The sequence below is a fragment of the Eptesicus fuscus genome, chromosome 14, assembly GCF_027574615.1.
Source record: "Eptesicus fuscus isolate TK198812 chromosome 14, DD_ASM_mEF_20220401, whole genome shotgun sequence".
In the NCBI taxonomy this organism is placed as follows: Eukaryota; Metazoa; Chordata; class Mammalia; order Chiroptera; family Vespertilionidae; genus Eptesicus; species Eptesicus fuscus.
The window spans coordinates 43,628,642-43,642,439 of NC_072486.1; the positions used below are offsets into that span (position 1 = coordinate 43,628,642).

General features: G+C 41.7%; 1 protein-coding gene across 2 annotated transcripts in view; it reads right to left on the bottom strand.

Moving 5' to 3' along the window:
- The window catches only part of AMPH (amphiphysin), a 150,449-nt gene that overhangs the window by 33,936 nt on the left and 102,715 nt on the right, over positions 1-13,798 (bottom strand). For both annotated transcript variants that reach the window (XM_008150270.3, XM_008150261.3), the window contains exons 8-12: positions 13,204-13,279; positions 12,467-12,549; positions 9,767-9,905; positions 8,334-8,462; positions 2,031-2,147 (exon numbers count right to left, since the gene is read on the bottom strand). In XM_008150270.3, the coding sequence (XP_008148492.2) occupies positions 2,031-2,147; positions 8,334-8,462; positions 9,767-9,905; positions 12,467-12,549; positions 13,204-13,279 (544 nt within the window). The remainder of the gene's footprint in view (positions 1-2,030; positions 2,148-8,333; positions 8,463-9,766; positions 9,906-12,466; positions 12,550-13,203; positions 13,280-13,798) is intronic.

A 13,798-nucleotide genomic window follows, 5' to 3' on the forward strand; every position in this document is an offset into this window, starting at 1 on the left:
AATCATGAAAATAATCCTAAAACTTATGGATTAATTATGCTTACTACTGGAATTTTAAATATAAAAATTATTTATCCTGGGGAATGAATACATATGCTTCAAAAAATGGCTTTCCCTGCCCTAGCCGGTTTGGCTCAGTGGGTAGAGTGTAGGCCTGCAAACTGAAGGGTCCTAAGTTCGATTCCGGTCAACAGCATGTGCCCAGGACACGTAAGATATCAACCAAAGAACTTATAAGCATGCATATAAGCATAACCCATGGACACAGACAGCAGGGGGGTGAGGGCATGTGCTGAGGAGTGGGAGTGGCCAGGGAGAAGTCAATGGGGAAAAAGGAGACATATGTAATACTTTAAACAATACAGAATTTAAATTTAAAAAAAAAAAAGAGCATGCACCCAGGTTGCAGGCTCGATCCCCAATAGAGGGCATGCAGGAGGCAGCCAGTCAATGATTCTCTCTTATCATTGATGTTTCTATCTCTCTCTCCTTCTGCCTTCCTTTCTGAAATCAATAAAAATATTTTTAAAAATGACTTGCCCTGTGTGTGTGGGAAGGGGGGAGACCTCTTTTTCTGATGTCCTCTGTGATTGAGTTTTACTGCTAAGTCAAGGCCGTTTCTGCCCATGTCTTTGTAACTAGAACTAATCCATGTTTATGTACTTGTTTTGAATCACTAAATGTGAACAGCAAGTTAAAGAATCTGGCACTGCCATCTTAAGAATGGGACAGTTTCCAGATGGGACCACAGATGTCTCCTTTAGAGTCTGCACTACAGAACGTGGGCCCTGTGGTTCTGACTGAACCCACCCACTTGGTGTGAGCGTGCTCTCACTGCACCACACCGCCCCGCCCGCCCTGCATCTCTGCACAGCCTGGCTGGTGTCTGGGTTAGCATCTACTCTACAATGACTAAGAGGGAGCGTGGCAAACAGCTCCAATGAAAACCACAGGTATTCATATAGGGACTCCTTTGCATCTAATATGCATTTTCTGATTATCCAGGTGGTTTATGTTTTCTTGCTTTATAGCCTCTTAAGAATCACAGCTCCTAACAGCATAATGCAGACAGCCACAGTATTTTCTCCAACAGAAAGCAGCAATGTAAAACGTCGTGTTTATCAAGCCTCGGGATCATGAAAGGATGTGTTCGCTTGTGTGCACACAGCAGAGATCACAAGGTGAGGTGTTCTGCTAGCAGTAAGAACATTGATTTAAAGCATGGGATCAGGTGATGGGTAATGGAGATCACTTTGAGTGAAGGGGAAAGAAGGCCAACAGAATTGAGAAGCTGTGTTCTTGATGTTACCTCAGCTTAAGACTTCTTAGCAAAGGAGGAGAGATGTGATTAGAGCTGGGTCACAGGACAACTCCATAGTGTGGTGACTCGATTATGGATGCCGGGAAGCCAGAGCAGTTGTGCAGTGGCACATGCAACTTTCCTAGCTGCAGTAATGCTTTTTCTCCAGAATCAAGACTTTAAAGATTAAACCAAGGTCACTTTCAAAAAAAAAAATTCTGAAAGAATCTTAGTCCTAGATCCACACAAAGTTCCACGACTTATGGATTCATTTAATCATGAGTTGATATAAAAGAGGCATCTCTTGATTCATACTTGCAGACAGAAATGCTGTGGGATCTCACCCACTAACCATCACAGCATCCACTGCAGAACTTTCCCTTCTCCACTAAAGTAATGAACACTGGAGAGTAAGGCAGAGGATGTCCATGATTTCTGCTGGCTGTCTGCACAACAAGAGCTCTGAGAAGGAAGTATTCTGAATGATTTTCTACTTTCCTTGGCCACCAAGACAGAACCATCAAAGGTACTCTGAGTAATTACTCTGAGATAGATGACTCCTGGGCAAACTGGAATGCATGGTTATTCCAGCTCTATGGACAGAGAAAGCTAATGGTAGAGGGAGCTTTAGAATAACGTATATTGATACAGTTTCCATTTTACCCTTCCTTCCCAGCTTATTAAAATTTATGGAATATCATCTCCAAACATCATACAAACCACTTAGTACCTGAGACATGGGTGAGTGGGTCACTCCAGCAGAACCTGCAGAGGCTACCTCAGGCTTGAAAGGGTCGAAGTCCAGATCCAACAGAGTCTCCTCTTTCTTCACCTCAGGGACTTCATTCTGTTCAAACAAAACATGCACAGCTTGATTCTGATAAGACTTCATCATATAACCCACACAATCCTCTATTATTAGTCAGTATTCCAGTGGCAGCTTACCGTTTAGGGTGGCTCATCCACTTGCTCCCAGAGTCACTAGCTAAATGTGATGAAAGGGGAAATAACCAACTCTGGCCAAGTAAAACCTGCGATGCCCAGAACATGGCCCAGGTTTCAGTTGCTGTCCTTTGCCAGCTCCAAGTTCAGCCAACAAAGAGAATGTCTGACAGATGTATCCTACTGCCACAAAGACCTAAGGAATCTTCTTTTCTGCTAGTTCCTACATCTCAGGTCAAGAATTACAGATGATCAGACGGATAAAATGGGCCAAGGCATCAACTCATTACAGTAACTCACTGCTATGATGTCCCCTGTGAAGCTAAATTTTAAAAGGAAGAAGGAAGGGATCATTGTCTATGTGACCACATCCCACCTGGCTCATCCCCAGTGGTACCCTATCCCTAGAGTTAGTTATCATGTATCCATTCCTCATCCATAATATTGTTTTTCTGGACTGTGAGTATGAGGGAGGGAGAGTGAAAGGAAGAAAGGGAGGAAGAGAAGAGAACTATGTCCCCCAATGTTCATCACAAAATGAGCTCTTAGCCCAATAACATTCTTGGATTAGAGAGACGGTAAGTCAAATAGGACATAGAACTGAAGTCCTACTATGATAATAGCAAAAATTTATAAAAATAAATATTAACATTTGTTCATTTATTATGGTATGATATAGGAAAAATAACGTGGGCTTGAAGGTGGCCTAACCCAGGTTCAAGTTACACAGTATGAGGCAGAGCTGAAATAAAGTCCCCATAAACTAGACATGGTAAAGAGAATTAGGATTGGTTTTCACACAATTCAAGTTACATGTGTTTGATATTTAATATAAGCTTCAATTTTGACCATCTGTTGTCTAAAAACTGAAATATCACAACAATGGGTAAAGTATTATATGAGAACACAGCTGTTAAGAGAAAAACTTTAAAGAACAGGAGTTATTTTAATTAATACTGGTCATAAACATAAAATAATTTAACTCAGGAATGTATGGAAAGCTTGGGACCATAACAGATAATATATATTTTTTAGTTTATCTACACTCATTGTAGAAGGAAATCTGCTTAAATATCATGATGTTGATTTTGAACTCTTTTTTGAGTTATCTGTTTTGCAGCATGATTACTCCTCACATATATATTTTTTAAATTTCACAAGGATAATGCTCTACTGAGATCCATCCCTCTTTCTTTACTAGTTACAGCCACAAAACTGTCAACTCCATTGGCCCCTATTCAAAGTCAGTATGAGTTTTGTTACCAACTTTTATATTGGTCCAAATTACATTTTTAACATTTTGAAAACACATATTACACTTAGAATGTGCTAGGCAGGCACTTTGGTAATAATTTTATACATATGAACATTAACTCGTGTTCATGCATGCTGGGGTTCTTATTCTGGCATTAAGAAGGGCTTAACAATCTGGAGAAAGGCTATGTGTAACTTAAGGAAGAGTCCAGAGACAAAAGATAATTTTGAAAGGCATTGGGGGTTAGAGGAGCCTGGCTAAAGAAACCAAGTTCTCCTTGTATCAGGACCCCTTGCTTTTTATTAACACAATTTGTCCCAAGGCAAGGTGGAGATATACACTAAAGGGTAGGGTTTTGTACAGAAGCATTGTCAGATTGGGGAATAGCCTATGGCTGTTCAGGTGTTTGGCCAGTAGGAGGCAATAACATGTAGATTAAGATGCCCTGAGCTGTCTGGCAGCAAACAATCATTTTAATGCATCCTTTTCAGGTTTGGGGAAATGCCTTTAGCCATTCCAGCAGGCAATAACATATGTGACTCAGCCCTTGTTGAGTCCCCAAATTCCATCAACCTTTTGATGAAACTCTTGCAATTATGACATGCTGGAACTGGCTTCCGGCACATGCACTTGGCTGCAGTCTAATGACAACAACACTATTGCCTTAAAAGAATTACTTTACCCTATTCCCCAATCCGCGATTTACCTGGCTTGTCTGATCATTACAAAAAAATTGAAGAGCAGATAGCATCTTTTTCCCATTTGAAGATGAGGAGACTGAGCTGAAGGAAGTTATCTATTGCCCTGGGTCCCCCACCTGCAACACCGCTGATTAGAACAGCAGTCAGATACCTATGACTCCCATGCTCTTCCAAGCTGCCACTGAGATCCAGCCCCACCTCTCTCAAACAGGGATCCTCAAGACCTGCAGAGGAATTCTCAATGCTTTGTGAGTCCTCCATAAAATTTCAGGCTGCACAAATACATCCAAGTCCCTTATGAGTCTAATGGAGCCCCTTAAGGAGGCTCAAATGGGAATTTAGAGATCATGGGTGAAAAGAGGCATTAGACTATAATTGCTATGCTGAGCCTTTGATTGAGATAAATAAATCTGGGTGTGTAGCCCAATTTTTCCACTTACTAGTTGTCTCTCTCTGAGCCATTAATTCAGCTTCATTGAGCTTCATACATACAATGAAAATAATTTTATCCACTAAGACTACTATGAGTGATAAAGACAACAAATACATTATACATAAATATAGGATATACTCAACATGGAAATGGGAGCTAATGTAGTTAATTACTATTAGTAATCATGTATATCTATGTAAAATTGTTATCAAATAGCCATAATACTAGTTTGGCTGTCTTTGAAATGTGTAGCTGATTTTTTTCAGGCTCAATGTATATTTGTTTTTTTCCCCCTTAATCTTGAGATTATACCTTAAGACACTCATATCAAAGAGTAATTTGATAGAATTACACAAAGAGCAAAAAGGGGTTGCCTGTTTATGTCTGCCCTGGAGCCACACAGTGTCGCAGAAAGATGACAGATTTGCTCATCTCTGAAATAGGGATAATGACCTGAGGATCACAGGAATGTAATGTACGTATCTGGAGAAAACCTTCTCAGTACATCTCAGCTTCCTAGCTTTTGATACTCTGCTTCTTGGCAGCTGGCATCCCATTTTCTCCTGAGATTTCTGTTTATTTTTTAGTCATTTCTATGTGCATGTCTAAAAACATTATTATTCTGATGAGATAATCCATTCACTTAGAATATTTAACTCAACATATAATCTGATAAATATACCTAATATCATAAGCACACATATACATGTGTATAAGTCCAGCCGCCTTAAGTATAGAACATGTAAAGTCACATTACATTTTAATGGACAATTGTAAATGGTCCAACTTGACCCAGTTGACTTTTGCCCTGGAAGAAATCTGTTAATCCGCTGTGGTACTTTGTTCATAGCCACAAAATGGCATCATGTGGAAGGAATCCTGATGCTGTAAAACAGTGGTTCTCACGTGTGATCTCAGGACCAGCAGTGTCAGCATCACCTGGGAGCTTGTTAGAAAAGCAGATGCTTGGCCCCCAGCCCAGATCTGCTGAATCAGACACTGCTGGATGGGACCCAAACGGCTAAAGCAACACAAAATGGCTATATCTATATCCATGGAGGAATAAGCAAGGAAGGGAATTGTTAGGATGCTTCATGGAAAGGCAGCACCTGTAAATTTTTCAATAAACCAGATTATGTCACTTAAGAAGCTATAAAGTAGATTGAAATATGAAACTTTGCTTCACTCCTTCTCTTGACAACATGACATGAGACTAACAGCCACTGAGCCCATGGAAATGCTTCCATGTGTTCACCTGCGAGAGCCATGCTGCTTCTCAGATTCAGAAAAAAAATGACAGAAACGCCTTTCTGCCTCCTCCCCATGTTAAAAGAAAATCATATAAAGGAAACTGAACCCCCAAAATGTCTCCAGTAGGTAGTTTTTGCAAAATCGCCTGGCAGATTGATAAGATTGATGGACGTGACCTACAGCCAGTAAGTTATAAAAGGTTCTGGGCCAGAGAGGCCCCCCCTCCCTTCCCAACAACTTCGCAGTCTGCACAAAGACTGGTCACGCCAGCAAGTGCTCTACCGGCTGTCTCCCTGCAGCGGCGGCTGGAGAAGGTTCTGTTTTGAAAGGTGCTTGCTGTCCCTCTCCCCCAACTCTTGACTTTTGCTCTCACAGTCACTCAACAATACCAGCGAAAGTTAATGCTCTCAGAAGTACTTAGCGGCCTCTTCGGGCATTTGTAATTTTTAAAACTGCTTTGACCCTTTTTCCCCCTCACCATGAAGGACCCATCTTTATTTCAGCACTAGTCCACGTGTCATGTCTCCTCTACTTCAGTGGCCTCGGCTGCTGATGGAGATGTCCTTAGGTGAGCACACATGGTATCTAGGTGGCCACGTTCTCTCTTTGTGATACAAGTGGGAGGATGCTCTCAAAGGGTCCAGGTGAAGGCAACGTGAGAGTAAGAACGCTATCGCCCTAAACGCTCTGGACTGGAAACTGTAGCAAAGAAGAGAACGAAGCTGGGCTGTTAGCAAACTGACAGCACAGCAAAGTCTGGTGCCAGCAGGTGCTGGGTAAGATCGTTTGGTTCCAGGCAGCTACTCCTGGCAGCATCTGTGTATCCACAGGCATGATTTGTCCTTGCACTGATAAACATGCAATTCCCCCTCCTCACAGGACCTGCTAAACCTTATTTCAAACCCTAGGTAGCTTACCAAATTCAGCAATCCACACAAATACAGCATTTCACACAGAAGAAGGGAAAAAATTAGCCAAAAGCATTGTGCCTCTTGAGAAATGGCCTCCCAAAAGATGACAAATTATGATGTGCCACGGCACTGCTCTTTATTTCCTGAACCCCCTAAGATCAGTACATTACTTCTATTATTATATGTGACTATAATTAGGCTGTTGCAGGCAGTGTTGCTATTGATGTGTTCAGTCATTAAAGTCTTGCACTCACACATCTTGCAAAATGTAAATATTACTTCTAATCCTGAGAACACTGGGAGGAATGATACTGGCATGACTGGGGACTTTCACTCTTAAAACAAAGAGTTGGCTTCCATGACAGGAGGAGCAGCTCTGGAAGTCAAGACCATTCTCAAGGCAATGGGACAGCCAAGCCGCTGGCAGAGACAGGTCTACAGTGCCCTGAGGGTGGCCAGGGGTGGACACCTGCACCAGGTGCTTCGAAACCCAGGGCAACACTGAGGGTTCCATTTGCCAAACCATGTGCATAGATACATTAACGCCTGCTGAAGGGCAACAGACTTTAAATATCCACCTCTTTAATTTCATTTTCCTATTCTTTAGTGGGGAATCATATAAAAGAAGTAATACAGGTGCAAACATGAATTCATTTATCTTGATGTTCACCAAAGTGCCAGTGAAATCATGGAAAAATCCAAAGCAAACTGTGGTCACAATCAGAGGTTGTTAAATCCATCTGATAGAATACGCTGGTCAAACATTTTTTTAAAAAAAGATAATCCTATGACATGAAAAAATGCTCAGTGAGATTATGTAGAAAAGTCAGGAGTACATACCAATACAATTTGAGTATTGTGGGCAAAATCAGTACATAACTGGGGTGGGGGGTGGGGTGGGGGGAAAGACCAAAAGAAATAAGTCAAAGCATATTTGTGACTAAGTCGGAGCGGGATGTTTTAAGTGATTATTAGAATTCTTCATTTTATACTTTTCAGTATTTTCCCATTTTCTGCAATAAGTATGTGCTACTTAATCTTAATAAACAAAAATAATGTGAGCATTTTCAAATACTTGAAAATGCTTTAGACAAGCAAACCTGAATAGCAACTGAAATTATATTGCTGGCCCTAACATCTGCCACTTTCTTTCTGTTAATCCTCACCCAAGGATATCTTTTCCATTGATTTTTAGAGAGAGTGGAAGGGAGGGGGAGAGACAGAGATATATATATATATATATATAATCATGCTGCAAAACAGATAACTCAAAAAAGAGCTCAAAATCAACATATATCTATGTGAGAGTGAGGGAGACACCCATTGGTTGGCTCCTGCACATGCCCCGACTGGGACAGGAGATCATGCCTACAACCCAGGTATGTGCCCTTGAATGGAACTGGACTCAAGACCCTTCAGTCCTGACACCCCAACCACTGAGTCAAACTGACTAGGGCTCTGCCACTCCCTTTAGAGCTGGCCCCGAGAGCCCTCCGCCATGCTGCTTTATGGACATCCCACCGCTGTACTAGGCACTCACCTGGGAAGGCGTCGTCACGCTGATTTCCGGAACAAAGTTGTCCTCAAAGAAACTGATGATGTTCTCCTGCTGCAGTTCCTTTGTCGGGGTGACTTTAGGCAGAGGTGGGACAGGTGGTCCTTTCCTCGTCTGTAAGGCAATAAACACAAACAATACTTACTTCAGCCGAAGAGGACATGTGAGACACGCAGAAATCTCATGTGAACAGAGCTGGGAGGACAGAGAGATCACTAACCGAAATGCAGATCTGCACATAGAAACAAACCTACCTGATTAAGGTGAACAATGCCATCTGCTGGGGTGTCTCCCTGAGCACTGACAAGCACTGGTCCAATAAAAAAATTCGGGCTCTGAGGCTCCATTCACCTCAACACAAGAGCTGCACACAGGGCCCGAGGCAGGTGCCTGTGACTCTCAGGTTAAACGAAGGCAATACCGTCTCTGAAGCAACTCAATATGACTTCTCAACTCAGCAATAAATTAAAATTTTTAAGTTACAGTCAAGCAAGTTTTTCACTGGAATCGGTGAGACTACGTACAGGCAGCAAGCATTTCATTTTCCACTCCAATATTTTCCAAAGAACTTTAAGGGTCTATCTGTTCCATACATCGTCCTGGGACTCTCCTTACTTACTCTCAGCCGTATACATGAAAGCTTGAATTGCACTGGAGACTTCAAGATTTCTCAATGGAATTTCATTTTCACCCAAAGGAGGAAAGAAATGGGTGGCATATTTTCTCTATATTTGTCTTTCCCTGGCCCTTACTGTTTCTTTCAATCATTTGCTTCCTACACTTTTGTTGAGTGTCTATTCATGTACAATATATGGCGGGTGATACAAAAAGTGCGAAGCCTGGCCAGCATGGCTCAGTGGTTGAGCATAATCTATGAACCAGGAGGTCATAGTTCGATTCCCCGTCAGGGCACATGCTAGGGTTGCAGGCTCAATCCCCAGTGTTGGGCGTGCAGGAGGCAGTCGATCAATGATTCTTTCTCATCATTGATGTTACTATCTCACTCTCCCTCTCCCTTCCTCTCTGAAATCAAATATATATATTTTAAAAAGCATGAACTAGATTATACACAAAAGAGCTTTTCATGTCTATAAATTGCCCCTAAAGCGCTACAGGAGGGTGGTTTTACGGAGAAGGTAGGATTACACGAAGCTTTAGGAAACGAAGCAAGAGATGGGAGCAGAGGAGAGTAGGAGAGCCTGAGATAAACACTCAGGTATAGGTGTGCCAGGAAATAAAAATCCAAACAAGAAAAATGAGTTGACTCCTTAGTGACAATCACAATGCCTAAAGCTTCACCCCTCAAAATCTCCCAACCAGAAACTCTTCTCGATGCCCCAGCACCGCAGGGCTAACCCAGATGGGTCACCCCACCACACGCTCTTCTAGTCACGGCAATGCATTTGATCTCTTCCTACCTGAGAAGGTGACCGAGGCCGTGCTGGTGCGGGCGATGCAGGCGCCAGCGTATGATTGGGACTGGCTGTCGGGCTCGGGAGGGGTGAAGGCTCCTCGGGCGGTGATGGTGTCTTTGCGATGCGGAGAGGACCCGAGTCACTAGATGAATGAACACAGGAGATGTGAGCAAGGGGCCTTCTGAGGAGCAGTATTTATTTATCAGGGTCCTCCACTCCAGAGAAATCCTGAGCCCTAACAGCCATTATTTATCTACTCCCCTTTCCAGGTTAATTATGAGGCTTATGAACGTTGATGTAATAACTAGTACCGTTTATTGACCACTGTGTGCCAGACCCTGTTCATAGATTATCTCTAATCACCACCATACACATGCAGAGGGGTTAAAAACCCCTAAAGTCACTTGGCGATTTACTGGATCTGAATTCAGGCCTTACTAATGCAACCCTCGTTCTTTCCACTGACCCAAACAGGCCCTACAAGAATCTTTCAAACATAAGCTGAATTGAATGAGCTAATTTCACTTTTGATTTACAGGAGGATCTTGCTATGTCATAATCTATAGAAAAACCTTCCTTGAAAAGTATAACTTTCATGTTAAAAGGCATTGTTAGGTTAATGTTAATTAAGATTTCATAGGAGTGCTTCCTGATACCATTTGGAAATTAATTTCATTAACTGTTTCTGCTTCCACACCTTAAAGAGCAATGACTCAGCTCAGGCACCTTGAAATGTGCAAACAAATTATGTGATGGACCAGGGTCAGAAATATTTACTGACAACCCACCACATCCATGGCAACAGGCCAGGTGCTGTGAACAGCCCAAATTTAATGACTCAGAGGGCATTTGGGATACATTCTGCCTCTAAGAATTTCAAAAGTCTATAGCTGAGGGAACAGGACCTGCATCCCAACTAAATGAGCATGTACACAGCAGCATGGTCTACAGGGGAATGGGTGCTACAGAGAGAACAAGGCCGCACCCCAGGACCGGCCAAGTGTCAGCAATCACAGCCTCTGTCGGGAAGCCCCGCCCCAGTCTATGCTTAACTGAGATAGATCCCACTGAGCTCACTCACCACCTCGTTCTGCAGAGGAACATTGAACAAAAAATGAAAGGAACATTTGTTAAATGACCATGGCCCCACTCTCTCCATTTTATCTGACTTACCAACTTAGACGTTTTCAGATGCATTTATCCCTTTCATCTCTCCATAAAGGAGCAATCCTTCATTTTGTTGAGGTATTTTATTTCTAAAACACCCAAGTGTCATTTTGATATTACTTCTTACTTTGTTCCTAGCTGTGCTGGAAACAGTAGCTCTACCCATTTCATGCATTCTTTTAGGCAATATTCTCTCCCTTAGAAGGAGGAGATACACTTTATGTCCACTTAGTACATACAGAAGCCATAGCAGAGACTATGAATACAGCTGATGCAAAGAGCAATGATAAGAATATCAGCTTCCTTCAGAGAGACCTCACACTGACAGATGGAGATGGTGGGGCATATATTTCTATATATTTATAGAAATATATGTACTCATATATTTCTACATACTTATAGAAATATATGTATTTCTATAAATGTATGTGTATGAGTGTATACATTGATGTTAAAATTGCAAATGTAGAATGTCACATTGCCTATTAACACTGTTTATTCCAATAGCATGTTTCCCCCCTACAGATTGAAAAAATGGGATCTTTAACCAGAGAGGCTCTTGGACTTAAGAAAGGCAATGCATGTTAACTACATGTAGAGTCACAAAACTGAAAGCTGGGTCTTTGGACTTCCAGCCCAATGCCTGCATTCCTTGAGTATATAATGCCTGCGAAGGATAGAATAAAAGGGATTCCAAAATCACAGGAGAAAGCTGGTATAAAGCCAAACGACCCTGGCAACACAGATACTTTGCCTGTGGGTCACTGGGCCTTTGGTGTACTTGATTGGCACACTCAAAATAACCATACGCAATACAAGCAAAGCAATGCAGTGTTTGTGAGGTGGAGTTAGGAGGTAAGATGATGGTGAGGTCTCACCTACTTTCTCTTTCCTTTCTCAAAATGGATCCTTTAAGTATGTCATCACCAACGATAAATATCAGGGTTAACAGTTATGAGTTTGGGGAATTCCTTTCTTCTCCAAAGAAAGAACAAGTGCACAACTAGAAATTATATGTTAAAATTTATACCGTTGCTCTCAGTTCCCATGGAATGCCAAGAGGCAGAGAGTCAATTCTATGTGAACATGAGAAAAGGCCATGGTGGGCAAATCTGGAGGCTGAAGGTAAATGTGAAAAAGCAGCCCAGCCGGCGTGGCTCAGTGGTTGAGCATCAACCTATTAACAGGAGGTCAGGGTTCGATTCCCAGTCAGGGCACATGCCCAAGTTTCGGTCCCCAGTGTGGGGTATGCAAGAGGCAGCCAATCAATGATTCTCTCTCATCACTGATATTTCCATCTGTCTCTCCCTCTCCCTTCCTCTCTGAAATCAATAAAAATATATTTTTTAAAAAATATGAAAAAGCATAGAACTAAGTAAGGCTGGTGTCTGCCTCTGGTATATGGAAAGGCTCCTTGATTTTAGATTTTTATAGGATGAGTAAAATAGCATAGGCTGATACAGACTGCAGAACTTACAACAAGCATTGCATTAGAGGTGAATGGACATGAACGTGGCTCTGATGAACAAGGCCTACCTGGGAGCACCTTGAATAGTGAAGGCCTTGTCAGCATGCTGGTCGCCCAGTTTCGTCATCACTTCATACAGTTTGTGGCAAAGCTAAGGGGACAGAGGCCACCTGTCTATTAGCTGCAAATCATTTTGATGCCTACTTGGGCTATTGCCCCCCAAAAAAGGTTTATTGAAAAGTTAGAATTTGTGTCAAAAAGGTCACAAACACAAATAAACTTTTAAAACTTTAAATATATTTCTTTACCAGAGTACAGAACAGAAAACAAAAAAATAACTGCTTACATGGACTCTAGTGAAGATAAAGTCATACAAACAACCACCTGCTAAACCGAGAGAAGACCAGTGGACAGCACAGCTGCCGATTATCTGAATATTTGGAGACATACCTTCCTCAGCTTAAAGTATCACTTGAGACTCCAACATTAAAAACTGACTGAAAAACAAACAAACCCAAAACTCTGAAACTGTGACAATGACAAAAGTAATTTCAGAAGAGAAAGCAGCTAGTGATTCGTGAGAGCACTTTTGTATACCCACGCACTAAAATCTTTGTCAGCTATAGAGAACTATGTGGTCACAACAAAAAACTTGTAGAAATATTACTAAGAGTAATAATACACTATTAAAAACAACATGCAAGTGAACGCATTCTTTGAATAATGCTATGCCACTTCATTTGCTTCCAGAAAAAATGTTCATTTACTTGATATTCCATATGTAAAAGTAATCATCATTACTCACCACGGCAATTTCCTTATGAAACTTGGCCTCAAGGCTAGAGACATTTTTGAAGGTATTGACATAGAACCCAACTCGTCTACCATGTGGAGATGCAAAGAGGAAAGAATAGAAGGGAAAGATCAGTGAGCAAAACTGTATTTAAAAAAAAAATTATTGTTGAAAGTATTACATATGTCCCCCCGTTTCCCCTATTGACCCCTTCTAACCTGACCCTGCTCCAAGCCCCAGGCCTTCACACTACTGTCTGTGATCATGGGTTACGCATATATGGATAAAGTTCTTTGGTTGATCTCTTCCCACCCACCCATAGCAATGACACGTATTAAAACAGGTTTTATTTATATAATTTTGAATAAGTTGGGTTAAATAAAATACTTAACCCAAAGTATGCCCAACTTTTCCTGATCAAAAATATGAACAAAAATAATATTTTTTTGGCCTAGCGCACCTCTCCTAAAATGTAGTGAAGACCCTAAGACATGGTTCCCACACCTGAGGGTGCTTCAGAGTCACCTGGAGGTTTGTTTCTGATTCAGCCTGTCTGAGGTAGGCGTGAAGAATTGGCATTTCTAACCAGCTCTAGGTGCTACTGATG